Source organism: Talpa occidentalis, unplaced genomic scaffold, assembly GCF_014898055.3.
Source record: "Talpa occidentalis isolate TD23 unplaced genomic scaffold, MPIMG_talOcc4v2.1 talOcc4.17, whole genome shotgun sequence".
Taxonomy (NCBI): domain Eukaryota; kingdom Metazoa; phylum Chordata; class Mammalia; order Eulipotyphla; family Talpidae; genus Talpa; species Talpa occidentalis.
Genome location: NW_023601754.1, coordinates 15217421 through 15233010, shown reverse-complemented (window position 1 = coordinate 15233010; position 15590 = coordinate 15217421). Strand labels below are relative to the sequence as shown.

Sequence of the window (15590 nt, the reverse complement as noted above, 5' to 3'; positions counted from 1 at the left end):
TGATGTTTCTCAGTATGTTTAATGTTCACAATACCATATTTCAATACCTCGAGATGGAAAACGAATGGGATGGGAGAAACTGACTTGTACACTTTCAAAATTTCTCCTTTAAAAGATATAATTAAGATCTAGATTTAGGGAGTTCATTACAGTGAAAATATGCCTGTTTTTCTTTTCGTTTTCATATTGTATGTAAAAGCAAAGCAACATGATCCTCTGTTAGACAAACCAGAAATGGATTTCTCATGTTGAGCAAAGAGTAATACAGATATGTTGGCTAAAACATTATCCTTAAAATGAAGCCAGGGAGAAAAAGAACAACCAAAGATGTAATTTACACCTCTATCTTCAGGGTAACTTATCCCTCAAAATTTGGAATTTGTTTATAATTTATAGCCCACCCACTTCCATAGAAGGATTGGAGACAGCAACATTTGATATAAGAATCCAAGAATATTATATCTGGGATTAGTCAATTCAAGTTCTGAAAGCAATATAGTGAAAAGTGAAAATGGATAACTTTGTTAAAGATTCTCCCCATTAGATGTTTTAAAATTCAAGAAAGAATAGAAAACTGTCCTTTCAATTTTTTTTAATGGCTATTCTGTATTATTTTCTAAGTGGAAAAAAAGCTTCATTTATTATAATTATACTGGAAACAGGAAATTGACAAGCAACAGTAGAAATCCATGATCAAATTTGGAGCTCCACAAATCTTAAGAACTGCATAGATGATTTGAATATGGACTTAATATCAATGTCAAGTCATTTCAAGAATAAATCAAAACCCATTGTCAATATTCAAAGAGCTGATTGGTCACTAGAAACCAAGCAATAAAGTACCATCACCAATTGTTAAAATTCCAGAATTGGAATCCAGGCATCCATTCATAATGTGGAACTCAAACTTTCAAACATTATCTGAAAAAGGAAAAATGTTTATGGAGCTCTGAGTTCTAGGAGCTGTGTTGAACTCTTCCAGACCCTGCTCAAGCTATATTAATTTCAATATGCTCAGCAGCTACAGCGAGGGTTGAAAACAGGCAAAAGCACCACAAACAACGGATGATTGTTTCAGAGCCCATTACAGAAAATCTTAATATTTGGCCTAAATCATTAGTAAGGGTCCCAGCTTCTCATACTCTCATAGATGTCTGTGCCTGCCAGCGGCGGGGAGTCTGGCTGCATTACAGGATTGCAGTTTAAACAAAAATAGCCTTCAAAACTCAGTTTGGTTGGGACTTACCACAGGCTTTGGTTTGGAACTTTCCAGTAATGCCCAAAATAATTCGACCTGAGACACACTGGCTGACCACCACCACCATTAACTCTGGGAGAAGTGTCTGGAAGCAGGCTGAGGTTTCCTGGGCTGACCACCCAGAAGAATGAGTGGAGACTAACAGAATGCATGATTGGAAAGGGGGTGGGCAGAGCAAGGAGATGGTCAGGGTTTGCTGGTGCTGAGACTTCAAAGTGGCTATGGAAGCCAGACTTTGCGCCCTCTTGTTGGAAGGCCATACCGCCAATACAAAGCATTCTTGCCAAAAAATTAAACTGGAATTTGATCAAGCTTCTTTTCATAGGAAACTTAGGAGACAAAAGAACAGGTTAAATGATACCACGGGGATGCTGTCACTAGTATTGAGTATAGACAACTCTAGTCTAGAGGAAGTCTAGACCAGAGATAACAACATTGTTCAAATAAATATGGTGCATTAGGACCTCCCTGGTGGCACAAGGGGTTAAGTACAGCATAGTGAAGCTGTCCACAGCCTCTGCAGCACTAGTCAGATCCCTGGTCAGCCAGGGAGCTACCCACACGGTGCAGCAGACCTCTCTGGTCTGCTCCCCTCAGCAGTGTATTTCAGTCAGTCTGCCTGTTCTGCTCCCCACTCTGTCTCTGATAAAGCCTCTCATCCCCCACCTCTGGCCTGTACCCCAGTTCTCCTTTAATCATAGATAAATCTTTAAAAAATAAATAAATATGGTGCATTAAAGTTTCTTTTTAAAAAGGAAAGTGTCAAAGGGTAGTTGCAGAGGGGATGTGATATTCAGAAATCCCTGTAATGAATAAAAAAGAAATAAACAAAACCATGCAAAATTTTAAAAAGTGAGGGGGAAACTATAGGTTAAAATTCATTGGCTTTATTGGAATCTATTTAACCAAAGAGAGAAAAACAGAACTATTTGTTGTTTTCAATGTTTTAAATTCACTAAATCAGAGTAACTTGTTACTCAGCAACAGCAAACGAACACAAAATTCCATATTCTGAAAAACATGGCTGAAGAAGATGTCACTAAAGGAATAGCTGTTCTGGATTCAGACTTGGGTTCACCACTTGCGAATCTTAGGAAAGTGATTCAGTCTCTCTGTAAAAGGTCTTTAATTTATAAAATAGAGATGGCCTCCCTCCTTCTCCATAAGTACCCCCAAAGAAAGGATATCCCAGAAGAGGCTGAATCCAGTTCTCCTCCTGGTTGGAGGCAGATGGAGGGTAGCTCCATGGCACAAGGAGGCATCTCCATCCCATGTTTGTACTTTGCATCTGTTTTTAGACTTTTCTGTCTCCAGCGACACAGCCCACTGCCTGTCCCAGCATGAAGTGCCCCACTAGAGCTACAGCATGAACCCAGGGAATGTGCATAGGGAGAAGCAGCCTGACAATATTTCTGCAATGTTCTTAGGCAAGCTTTACAAGGAAATGTGAAATGGGGGCATCCATGTGGGATTTACATTTTAGGGTTTTTCCGCTCCTTGGTCCAACAGCACAAAAAGAGATTGGTTCCAAACTGGCAGCCTTCCTTTCGTTTGTCATTATGTTTTACACACAAGGAAATTTTAATGTCTGAAGATGGGAGGTGATAAGAATATAGCTACACGTGTTTTTCTGGCAGCCTAGTCGCTGGCACTTACATTCACTTCTGACAGTCCTCTGAATCTAAAGACCTGTAAGTACTGAACTGTCATCTGTCTATCCAGGGGAGAATTCACTCTGGCAGCATTTCAAAAGCAAAATTGCTCACTTTTTTATGCATATTTTAGCCACCACAATATTTCTCTAAGCCATGTAAAAGACTGTACTCTCCAGAGACATAAAAAAGAGGATTGTGGTACAGGGCTTGCTAAAAGGAAAATTGCCCTTGTCTCTAAACCTCGAAGTACAAAAGCTCCAAGTTGTTTGCTAAAATCAAGGATTAGGGCAAAATGGGTGATGGCTTTCTCCAAGAGTTTAGGCTTGGCTTGGTGATTACAAAAGGCACTTGAATTTGATGATTTCTGAACGACTTAATGGTTAAAAACTAATGGTCCTGTTAAGACTTGGAAGCTAGTCCTATTATGTAACAGTTGGCTCTCATAGGAAAAACTGCTTGCTTCCAAGCATTCTGACTCCAGGATTGGAGGGAGCCTGAAGAGGCAGCACTTCTGAGCTCCCGCCAGAGCAGAGTCAGAACCGGGAGAAAATCCTGCATCTGCCACCAGCCTGGCCAGTGACCCTATGAAAGTCGCCCACTGTCTCTCATCTCAGTTTCCATCTCATTGAAAATGAAAGACCAGGGCATAGCCTGGCAGTTAAGCAGGGGCCCTGGGGTGACTCAACATGCAGGATCTCAGCCCCTCTGCATCTCACCCTTGAGACTTCAGATAATTAATACTCTCTCCTCTCACTTTCCTCCTCTGTAGAACAGAGCTCATCCTAATGTCACCCCAACCAGTTACTTTGAGATTATATCAGAAAACATGCAAATTCCTTGTGTATGGACCAGTATAAGCATTCAATAGATGGGCTACTTCTCCTGCTATTGTTGTTCTCATTATTACTCCCTCACAACCAACCACAAAAACTTCAGGTTAAGGGGCCTCCCCAGTGGCGCAGTGGGTTAAGCACGGTGCTGTGAAGCTGTCCGCAGCCTCGGCAGCGCGGGTTCGATTCCTGCAAGGCATGGATATTCCCACATGGAGCTGCAGACCTCTCCTGTCTCACCCGCTGCTCCCCTCATCAGTGCCTTCAGTCTGTCTACCTGTTCTGCTCCCTGCTCTGTCTCTGGTGAATCCTATCACCCTCCCGCGCCTCTGGCCTATACCCCAGCTATTGTATAAATAAAAAAGAAAAAAAAAATCTTAAAAAAAAAAAAAAAAAACTCTAGGTTAAGGACTGGGTCATTAGCAATAAAACTGCTTGTTGACAACTGGGATTATGGCTTGCCTGAGGTTAACGGGGCTTCCAGTGGCAGTCACTCTCTTCCAAAGCCTTGAAGAGGGCCCGGGACTTGGGATGCATTCAGAATATGTGTGTTAAGTAAATAAACAATGAATGATGAAGGTGGAAATGACAATGATGTAGAAGTAGTTGCTGTAACCTGACTTGAAGGTCTGTGGGAGATCTGGTAATGGTCAGCAGCGGAGCTGAGCATGCACAGGAGGGGCCCTGCACCTAGGAGGATGGTGCAACTTCCACTAAAGCCTGTCAGTGTGATTCAAGGATACAGGTCACTTGCTTGCTCCAGAAATGGCTTTTGAGAACGGATGTCTTGTCTAAAAGAGCAGCATGAGACATGAACAGAGCCTCAAGAGGGAGCGGACCCTGCACGGCATGGTACTGTCAGACCTACATTGGACCATTCGAATCTGTGGTTCAGATGCCTCCCAGCACATCCATCACCTGCTTGGAGAACTACCAAACCCATGATCCTGGCAGAGCTTAACTGAAAGGAGCTTGTCTTTTATCAGCCTTCCCCAAATCCAGTCATTCTGGTGCCACTTCTGGAACTATCTTAGCCTTGGCACCGCCTGATTATTATTAACTTAATCCTCATGTTTAATTCAATTCACTGAAAAAAAAATAATTTGGAGAAGCTATTTTTTAATGAAACTGAAACTGCGATGTTAAATGAGAAGCCAGTACTAACTTGCCCTAAATATGAGGCAACCATACAAATAAATACTTGGGAAGTAAAGACTGTAGGAAAATGGAGCTAGCCCTTGTGTTCCCCAGCACTGGGGCTGGGGCCTGCTCCAAAGAAAGCTCAGTGAGCGATGACAGAAAACACGCTGGCCCTGGGCTGAGGCTTCAGGCAACTTGAAAGACCGAAAAAGGATGGCAAGAAGGAGCAAATGTCTCATGACACATGTCTACGTTTTTCTGGAGCTACCTTTGCGCACTGCATCATATCATCATCACGGGCTTGCGAAAACAGCAGAAGCTCCTCATGGCTTGGTTCTTGGCCCCCTTGCAATACTGGATATCGAGGGCTCTTGTTCCTGAACACAGTGAAATTATACTTTTCCTCAATTCTAAGGTGGGCTGCAAAGTATCTCTAACCAGGATCTCTAACTTACATGTGGGCTGGTTTTTGTTCACTGACACTTTTAGGAGCGTTTTAATTCTATCTCTTCTTTTTTAACTGGGGAGCCCTTATTAGATCGATGACACATCCCTTAATGAGGGTGACTCACAATGTAGAAAGGACAGCACAGCCTAAAAGGCCAATATAAATGAGTCCCCTGTTTGGACGCCGGGACACCACCGCAGCCCTGCATTCCCCCAGTTGTGTTCATCTGATAAAGACATTACAATAGCAAGCTATTATGATCTATGACCCGCTGCTGGAACACTCACACATTCTTGGCCTTGAACGCTTCGGCAAAATGCTGCACGCTACGGAGCAGAGCAAGGTCCAGGGTCATTGCTTCTACCTTGGCTTTGTGCTGGAATGAGAGAAAATAAAAAGAAATGATAAATAACAGCAAGTTTAGTTCATGGTATCAAGTTACAGTAAATGTGTTATGGAACATGTCAGAATTCCCCTGTTTAATATTAGACGCCCAGAGAGAATATAAATCATCGAATGAATGGAAGAACGGGCTTTTACTGCCAAGTTTGGGGAGGCTGTGTGGCTGGACTCTGTTAAACCTGCAGGCTGGGGGATGTGCTGTTCCACTCCAAAGGGTCCTCAGCCTAAGCTCTCTCCCCTCAGTCTGTGGCCTAAGAAATTGGAGCAACAGGGGAACACCAGGACAAAGCCTGGCTCCTGCAAGGATTCAGATGACATTTTAATCTCAAAAGCTGCCATTTGGGTTGTGAAATGATTCCACCAAGTCTGCATCAAAAATTAGGACAACTCATTTATAGAAAGTACAACAGCAGGCAAAACTCCAATGGACCCAGATAGGCCCAGATCCCTCTGGTTTAGTCCAGGAAAACTCTGGATGTAGGCCTCCACCCCCACCCCAGCATAGTAACCCACAAACTCCGTAGACAGGTGGTACACATATAGATACACTAGTGATGCCAATCATGATCACGTCTATTCAGAGCAGAGCGTGGGCTGGGTGTCACCATCTCATCACGTGCCCACAACAACTGAGAGATGGGCTATATTGTCCCTATTTTACAAAGTGGCATCTGACAAGACATCACCAATCTAGGAAGAGGGTGGTGGCAAGGACAATGCAAGGCAGTCTAATGCTAAAGCACAAGTTTCCTCCAGCAAAGACATGAGAAGAAGACTGGAGGGGTCAGGATTCGCAACAACTGTGTGCCAGGGCTCAAGGCAGGACTCTGGAAAGCTCAACCTCAGGGATGTCTGTCAGACTTGCCTTGTGTTTATGGGACACATCTAATTTTTACTTCTGGCTGGACTTTAGGGTCCCAGATTAAATACTATGGCTTCTTAGATCTGCCTCTGAAGGACATGCAGGCCAGAAGGCAGAGGCCACCTGCCTATTCAGGAAAGAAGAATCCCATAAAACTAACAGTGATCTTGGGAATTCTTGTCTAGACAGTGATGCTAAAGAAAGACCAAGAGAATAACATGATACCACTAAGGTTGTGAAGGGAGCCACAGACGGCGCAGCTGAGTGTCCTCCACCTGACCGGCTAAGATGGAGACGCGCCGCTCCAGGACACTCAGGGTATTGCAGCAGCTCATCTCGGCAGCCTGAGTCCTGGACTCTAACCAATTCCAAGTCTTGAGCAACAGACATCAGGCAAGGACAGCTGGAAAGATCACTGAGTTGGGGCCAGTTAGGATTTCTGAGCCTCAATTTTCCTGTTCTCAAAAGGTGGGTGTTAGTCATCTGCTTACAGAGTTGTGAAGATAAGTATAAAGCACCCAATCTCCTGCCTGGTAGAGGGGAGTGATTTAAGGATAAGATGCCTACTTGCCAAAAGCATTCCCTGATGCCACCCGCAGCAAACAGTGGTTGGGTGGGTACCATGCAGGAGGGTGATAGAATCGTGTTAACACCAAGGGCCCTCCAGGAACGTGCTATCACTGCAGAGCCTAGTAGAGGATCAAGATCATGTCTAGGGGACGGGGTGCAGTGTAAAGTGCCTTCCCGACCCCCAGCAGCAAAGGCAAGTTAGCCAATGTAGATTTCAATTCCTCGGATAACAAACAATGCAGAAACCTGTAGAATTCTGAAGGAGGAAGAGAAGCATTTCGCTTGATCCAGGGACAAAGAGAAAGTGACCGCACTTGGTCTTGTTAGAATTTCCTGAGATCAGGGAAGAGTACTGTGGGGTCCTTGTCCTATAGAGAAGGCCACTGCCACCAGAGGTGAACCGCTCCAGTGAGGTCATGCCCTGTGTACAGAGCTAGGGCCTGCAGATCAAGAGTGAAACCCACTCGCTTTCTGTCTGAATAATTGATACTTATCTGATGGCTACAGTCTCTTCAGGTGGCCAATGCTAACTTTCATTCCCCACAGAGATTCTTATGCCTTGTAAACAATTAACATTCAGAGGTAGCCAGGAATGTGGACTTTCACCCTCTGCCCGCCTCCTCTGGCCCCAGTCTCACTTGCTTGGAACATGGCACTCACACTGTACATAAAATTTTACAGACCTCTGAATATACTGCAAGAGCAAAGTCAGAGATTCTTCCTGTTGGGGAGGGGGTGGCAGAGATACTGTTCCTCTCAACCAAGCCTCCTCTGGAAGTCCCAAGGGATAGGCAGGCTACATGTTATAAAAATGGATGTGCATATTTGCATATTCCCCCCATAAAAGTGGGAGAACATTCCCAGATGGTAACCCCAAAGCAATGCGGCTTTGAAAATGACGGCAGGATCAAGTAGGCCTGTGCATGCCTCTGTATGTGTAACTTCCAATTGGTAGATTGTCTTTTGGTCCTTCTCTCCCCTTCACTTTAAAATAAAGCACAGAGCTGCCACTAGCAATAAGAACAAAATCAGAACATACACATCCAGGGGGACCAAGGGGTCACAAGCCATCAAGTAGTTCAACAGACTAATCCACAAGCTGAGGGTTACTAGACTCCTGGGGACAGTGATTCAAGTCCACACTATTACTCAGGTAATTCTCCTGCCCTCCGGATCAGGTTTCCTGTTTCTGCTACTGACCCTGAGGGATGCAGAGAAACCGTGGGAGACAGTAAGTGCAGGGACATAAAACACAGCTTGGGCATCATGGTGTGTGTGTGCATTTATGTGTGTGGGTCGGGGGCTTTGCTTTTCTGATTGACAGAATGAGAAATGTTTTGAGAGTATCTATCGTGTGATATGCTCTACGCGGGCATGCACAGTGGAAGGGCTACCATCGGGAGCCATTTATGATGGGTGAGCTGCTCATTGTGAGGTGAGGGCAAGAGGCTGGGTCTGCCAGTGTGGGCTTCCTTCACCAAGGCAGGCTGTTTGTCTGCAACTGATCGCAATTTACCCTCTCGGTTTAACTCACAAACTTTATCGAAAATTAATTATAAAGACAAGGGGTGACAACAATAGAGTCAACAGTGTCCATATATCAGTCTCCCAACTTCGCCAGTGGTGACATCTGACTATTAGGTATCCTAGCCCAACAGCAAAACCAAAATATTGATGCTGGACAATACAGGGTATGAGACTGCAGGCATTTCTTCCCTGGGTGTTTGGGTGCATTTGTTTTGTTTTGTTTTGTTTTGTTTAATTTGTTAATTTGGAATACCTTTGTGTAAATCCCTGCCATATTTTATCACATGTATAGATTCACATAGGCTATACCGAATTCATCTGCTTCATCACCACCAAAGAACCCTATTTCAATCAACATACCCCAAGGAAACCCCCCAAACTCTACCTTGTAAAACACCCAAGGATTAATACGCCTTCGGTGTCACAAAATGAGACCATGTCCCTCATGATCAGCAGGGGCTCAAGCAGCTGGAGCCAGCCACCTACTGTCTCATCACCAGCCTCTACAGTGTGGTATTTCCACGCCTCCCACCCAACAGCATAACTGTCTCTTCTGCCCATATTTCAGAGTGAGAGCAAGCCACGGGGCTGTGCCTGGCTTCTAGAAGATACAAACTTCCATGTGAACAGAAAGAAGAGAAACGGAAATACATCACAAAGATCAACTATACTAACAAACAGCTGGTGACACAGCCCTGTCTACCTCCAGGCTTATCACAGGCGATTTCCCATTGCACACTAACATTAATTGTAGAAAATTTCAGAAAAGACAGATAAATGTGGACAAAGTAAAAGCATCTACAATCCCATCACTCCCAAATAAACTATTAGTCCTCCATATAGCCTTCTCTCTCTCCTTTCTACATCCATCCACCAACTCATCCATCCATCTACCATTCTACTACCTAACAATTCACCTTTGCTGAACAGAACTTTAAAACTTCATTCAAAGAATTTTAAATCTTAGTATTCTATGAAACACCTCTCTCCACCCTTCCCCCATCCTCTCTTTTCTCTAATCACAACAGGACACAGGCTTATCATTGCCAGCAAAATAGGAATGTAAATTTATTTTAAATTATGTATACAGATGCTGGGACCCATCGCTTTAAAACAGAACTGCACAGGTGGCATCCCGCACACAAAGCATCAGGCAACTTCTAAGCAGCTCCTGACACCCACGGTTCAGCCAGGAAGACCTAATTAAAAGCCCACATTGTTTTCTTCCCTTCCCCTGGGTTCCAGGGCCACTGAGGGGTGGGGGAAGCATAGGTCTCTGGCACCCTCAATAGACCAAGTTTTCTTGGTCTGTTGTTTATTAAGTTCCAAAACCCGTCTTGGAGATTCAGCGATCCGTACACACAACCTCAAAGGGGCTACTGGCTGTCGGGATGCAACTGTGATGGCTCATACCATTTTTTGACTACGAATTAGCCAAGTGTGACTCAGATGTGATACCGCCTGAAACCAAAAGAACCATCTGGGAAATGTGCGGTATTTAAACAGAAGGGGGCGGGGGATGTAGGGAGATGGAAACATTGCCATCCACAGCAGACACAGCAGAGCCAGGCTGACCTGGAGCTGCAGCGCAGCATGACCAGAGCATTGGCAGCCTGAAGGCAGGGAGGTTACTTGAGGGTCCTGGCCCTCAGCTGTTTTATTTGAAAATGTTTGTTGGCCTTTCATTGTTAGCATAATGATACATGTACAAAAGGTATGAGACATATAAATAATAACCATTATCCTTATTATTTGGAAAGGTACCATGAAAATGGGATGCCCACTAATTTTCAATAATAAAGCATATTAATAATTGCAGTCTCCTTCCTTTATTTCATTAGCATATGGTGTTTAGAGAAAGACTGAATAGCTACTCTGCAACGCAGGATAAACACAACCCCAGAGTAGAAGGAAGGAGGCTCACTGAATCCCCCTGAGGTCATGGTACCCCAGGTCCCAAAGTCAATGAGTATCTTGAGTCTAAAGGAGCTGATGCAGCCATGGCCTGAGCTGGATTGCCTTGGTCTGAATCCCAGTTCCAGGACCTACCAAGTGGGCAACTGAACTTCTTGGGCATTCAGAGTTCTCTTCTGTAAAGGGGAGATAATATGAATGTCTTCGACTCACAATTTTTCAACTTAACAATGGTATGAGAGTGATACACATTCAGTAGAAACCTTACTTCAAAATTTAAATTAGGACATTCTTGTTTTCATTTTAAGTACAGTGTTCAATAAACTGAAACATGTTCAACATTTTATTCTAAAATAAGCTTTGTGTTAGATGATTTTGCACAAATGCTAGCTATTGTTAAATGTTTTGAACATGTTTCAGGTGGGCTAGGTCAAGCTATGATGTTTATTGGGTTAGGTGTTGTCAGTGCATTTTTGTCTTAGACTATTTTCATTTTAGGTTGGGTTTATAGAGATGTAACCCTGTGGTAAGTAAAGAGAGATCCGTAATAGCACCTGTATTATCCACAAATGAGGTAATATATGTGAGAGACTTGGAACAGTGCCTAATAACTGATAAGTAATTTATAATTATTTACAATGAATATCATGATGGTGATTTTTGTGCTTGTTTTCACCATCATCCATCATGATCAGTATATGCACTAAAGTGCTTCACTACGTCCTGATAGGACTGAGTGGGGGCATCACTGGCTCCTGGGAGCAATCTCAACGCACTGGGCTTCTGAGTTTCAGCTCCACAGCACTCCTATACTCCCCTCCATGCCTCCAGGAACCACCCACCACTTCATAGGTGGGCGAACTGAAGTCCAGTAAGCTACTGTACAACTTCACCCAGGTAGCCAGCAGAGCCACAATTTGCACAAAACCATAATTTAACCACCGTTCATATCCCACCTGTCATTGTGCTCACCAACCCTTCTCACCCCTCAGAGGCCCTCACTGCAAACTTTCGGATCTGTAATCACCTCACTCAGGCAGCAAGCTGTCCTATTCTTGGTCAACAATGAGGAACATTTGCAAGGGTGAATTCATTCACTCATTCATTAATAGATTTCAAAGGAAAAATGAATATTCCATGGATTCCACCTCCTTTTCTTCTTTCCTTTCTTCCCCATCAGTGATATCAAGTGGTTATACTTACAATCACTCTTGACTAGTGTATGAGCCTTGCTTCCTCCACTTGGTTGGATCAAAGAATCCACTTTTGGCACAATCCTAGCAAGCAAGAAATGCTTGTGTGAAAAGATAACTTGTTAGATGATCAGAAAGAGGAGCACACGGGTACAGATGGGGGCGGCAGAAGGATGGACACACCCAGATGTGCTAAATGGATGGAGGGAGGCTGGCTCTCAAGACAACCAGAGGAATTTTTCATCCCACTATGGGGGACTGATCCAATGAAACTGAAGATGCAAGATTTACTGTTAATGGGGAGTTAGCCACTGTATATTCTACCTCGAAGGTTTCAATCTGTGTGATGTGGTCAGTCTGACCTACCCTCTCTTACATATACAGAAGAGCTTGTTTCTAGATTTCCTTAAAAACAGCATTTCCTTACGCAAAATTATTCATAATAAGGGCAAAAAATGAGTATCTATGCTAAACCTGGCACTTATTTTTCATTTAATACTAATATGAAAAACTCTCTGAAGTTTTTCATACATAATTTTCCCCATTTTACAGAGTAGAACACAGAGGCTGGCAGAATTGAAAGAGAAATAGCTAGTAATACACAGATCCAGGATTCCAAAACCTGGTCAGTTCCAAAATTCACTACAATCCCACACTGAGCTGTGCCCCTACCATCATGTTCTTCAACACAGAACCCTGAGCAGCTATAAAGAAATTAACATCATCTATATATTCTGATTTGTGTCTATTTTATATTGTATTTACTTTATATGTTTAGAATTTACAAGAGAAGCTTATTGCTGAAAGAGAAAATGTAACCAAGGCAATAATCTACATTCAGGGCTTATTGCTAATGGCATCCTGCAAATTCTAATCCAATGGGCCTTAATTGCATTATGCTGATGTCTCTCACGCTTCCACTTTACATACTCTCAGTCCTGGTTTTATGTCCTGAAACCTTAAATAGAAGTTGTCACATTTACAACAGCAAGAGACACTGGCGCTGAGCATATTATTGACATGACATTATTCACTGAACTACAATACAGATCTAACTAAACTGGTTTAATAATTCATCAATATCCTATGTGGGATTTCATAAGGCTAATTTCTCCAGTGTTGTTTAAGGGGTGGTGATGGTGGCATGGACAACAGGATCTTTACTCCTGCAAAATGCAGGAGGAAGCAGATATCTGAATCTAATTTTGGCTCCTCTACCTTTCATTGAAAAACCCAACCTAGCATCACAAGCAAGTCTGATGAGGAGTTTTCCCCAGTTGTGGCCAAACCTAAGCATTAAAAGGACACATTGATAATTGCCCTTTCCAAGTAGGAACTCAAGGAAAAAGTAGAACCTGAAAGTCTCTTTCACAGCTTCTACATGTTTGACTTAACCTGTACATCACTGTGCATTTAGCAAAAAAAGAAATGCTCTTGAAAAAGATTCTACATTTCAAACAAATGAAGAACAATCCTTAGTAAAGCCCTGGATTTTTCTTAAGGCCTTGAAGGCTAGAGTTTGTCTTTCTTAACTTTCAAATCAACCATTAAGCATCAACCTCTACTCCTGGGTCCTCATAAGCACCCCCAGCTCTTCCCTCCCTGCCCCTCCAAAATACACAAATATCCCTAATACCAAAATCATGACAACTCTTTCTTCATTATACACAGGTGAAATTTTTTACCTTGTGTTGCTGGAACTCAATTTACAAAATAACTGTATCAATATCTACAGGTAATGGTGAAGCTGATTCAAGGAGAAATTGCACTGGATAACAGCTTATTTAATTTGGTATATGAGTTGCGTGCCACGTAAAGCAAAACTATTAAAAATGCTTAGACAGTAATTGGCAATATTTTGCACTCTGGATAAAAAATGCTTATCTTGCCAGAAGCTAACAAGAGAGTGAAAATATTCGAAAACCTTCCAATTTCCCTGTATGCAATGTATTCACTTTGCAGTTTAAAAACAGTTTAAGGAAGGACAGCGAATGGCACGGGAGTTTGGCAGTCAACATGATTGTGCATTTATGCCTCGCTATTGAAGAAAGAATCTTTTTTCATAGTGAATTTTTCATTCTAATGTAAGTGATGATTTACGTTAACTATAGGTAAAGCATGGTTACATTTTCCTGAAGGATTGTAGGCAAGTAAAGAGTAGTACAATAAGTTGAAGCGTAAAAGCTTTCTCTGTCATAATATTTATTATAATGGCATATAAAATAGCTGAAATAAATAATAGATGACTAAAGGTAAATTCATATGATAAAGAATCCTTCAGCAGACACCATTACTTTTGACTGCTCTAGTTTTATACACAGTTGAAGACTCTTAATAAACAGGCCCTATATCTTACGTAAAGTACTGGAAACACTGAAGATATGCTTAAAAGGCAACCTACTGGACACCAGCTAATTTACTGTATAATTATATTCTCAACAGGAACAGTCTATCTGTTTTGAATCTTTAACAGCTGTGTTCTTAATGAAACTTGTTAATAAACATTGGAACCCCCTACATTGGGGGAGTAAGTCGCTGATAGAAGGAAAATCAGTGCCCCCTCCTAGTTTCAAAAAGAGGTGGACAGATCAAAACACAGAGATCAGGGGCCTGTGGATGATGTGGTGACAGATCAAAAGTAGTTAAACTGAGTAGAGCGAGAAAAATAAGACTTGTCTGCTCTGGTTTAGGGGGTCCTGAATTCTAAGTGAAGGCAAGTTTGCAAGATCATTAGATAGAGGAGATCTTCAGCATGTCCTTAGAGTAGAGAAAACCACACACAGAGAGATTGTGCCAGCAGAAACAATCCCAGAGTCCTTGCCCAGTGGTGTTCTAACTCCCCCCCTGGGGGCACCTGGCAATGTCTTGGGACATTTCTGGTTTCCACAACTTGTTGAAGGTGTGTGCAGATATGTATGGATACAGGTCAGGGATGCAGAGATGCAGGTAAACATTCTACCATGCACAGACAACAAGAAATAATGTTCTGACCCCAAAGTGTGCTGAAGCTGCCTGTGCAACTTTAGTGGGGCACTCTAATTCACCCTCAGTGGTCCTCAACTGTTTGAATCCATCTTGTGCTACAAAAATAAAACTGACTCCTTGAATAATGTCCAAATAATGCAGAAGTAGTTAATGTTTTAAGTAAAGGTATCATTCAAATCCCAAGAGAGATTGACAGTCTAATTCAAATTCTCCCAGAAAAATGTTTTCCACACATATAAAATGTTGTGTAAGAGTATTTTCCTACATAGCACCACAGCTCATATGTTATTTTACAGTCTGCTTTTTCCCAATCAGCACATAAATGAATGTAACTAAATGGAGCTCTAGCCCCATTATTTTCAACCAATATGCTTATTAGCCCATTGTAGGGGTGTCCAATCATTTACTAAAACCTGATTCCCTTTGGAGAGTTGAGCCTCCTGCACCCTATATATACTAGCTTTGTAAACTTTTTTACTTAAATTCTCAAGGCCTGACTTTCCATATCTGTAAAAACAGAAATACTAGGAGAACCTTCTCCTTGGGATTACTATGAGAAAGAATTCAATGAAACACTATGCAGTTATCCCGTGTTAAGTATTTCTCTTGCTGAAATTAGTATTTTATGTAGGTTCCAGGTTTTTTGCTACTGAAAGCAATGTTGCAATATCTATACACTGCAATAGATGATTTTTGTTTCTATAGGATATATTCCTGGAAGTAGAATAGCTAGGTCAAGTGATACCCACATTTTAAATTTTGATAGATTTTTTGCTGGGTGTCCTCCAAAAAGGTTATAGCAATTT

At 42.4% G+C, this 15590-nt stretch overlaps 1 protein-coding gene across 4 annotated transcripts in view; it reads right to left on the bottom strand.

Moving 5' to 3' along the window:
* WWOX (WW domain containing oxidoreductase) overlaps positions 1–15590 on the bottom strand; it is a 403146-nt gene that overhangs the window by 160836 nt on the left and 226720 nt on the right. For all 4 annotated transcript variants that reach the window (XM_054697013.1, XM_054697016.1, XM_054697015.1 and 1 more), the window contains exon 6: positions 5619–5707. In XM_054697013.1, coding sequence (XP_054552988.1) covers positions 5619–5707 — 89 coding nt within the window. The remainder of the gene's footprint in view (positions 1–5618; positions 5708–15590) is intronic.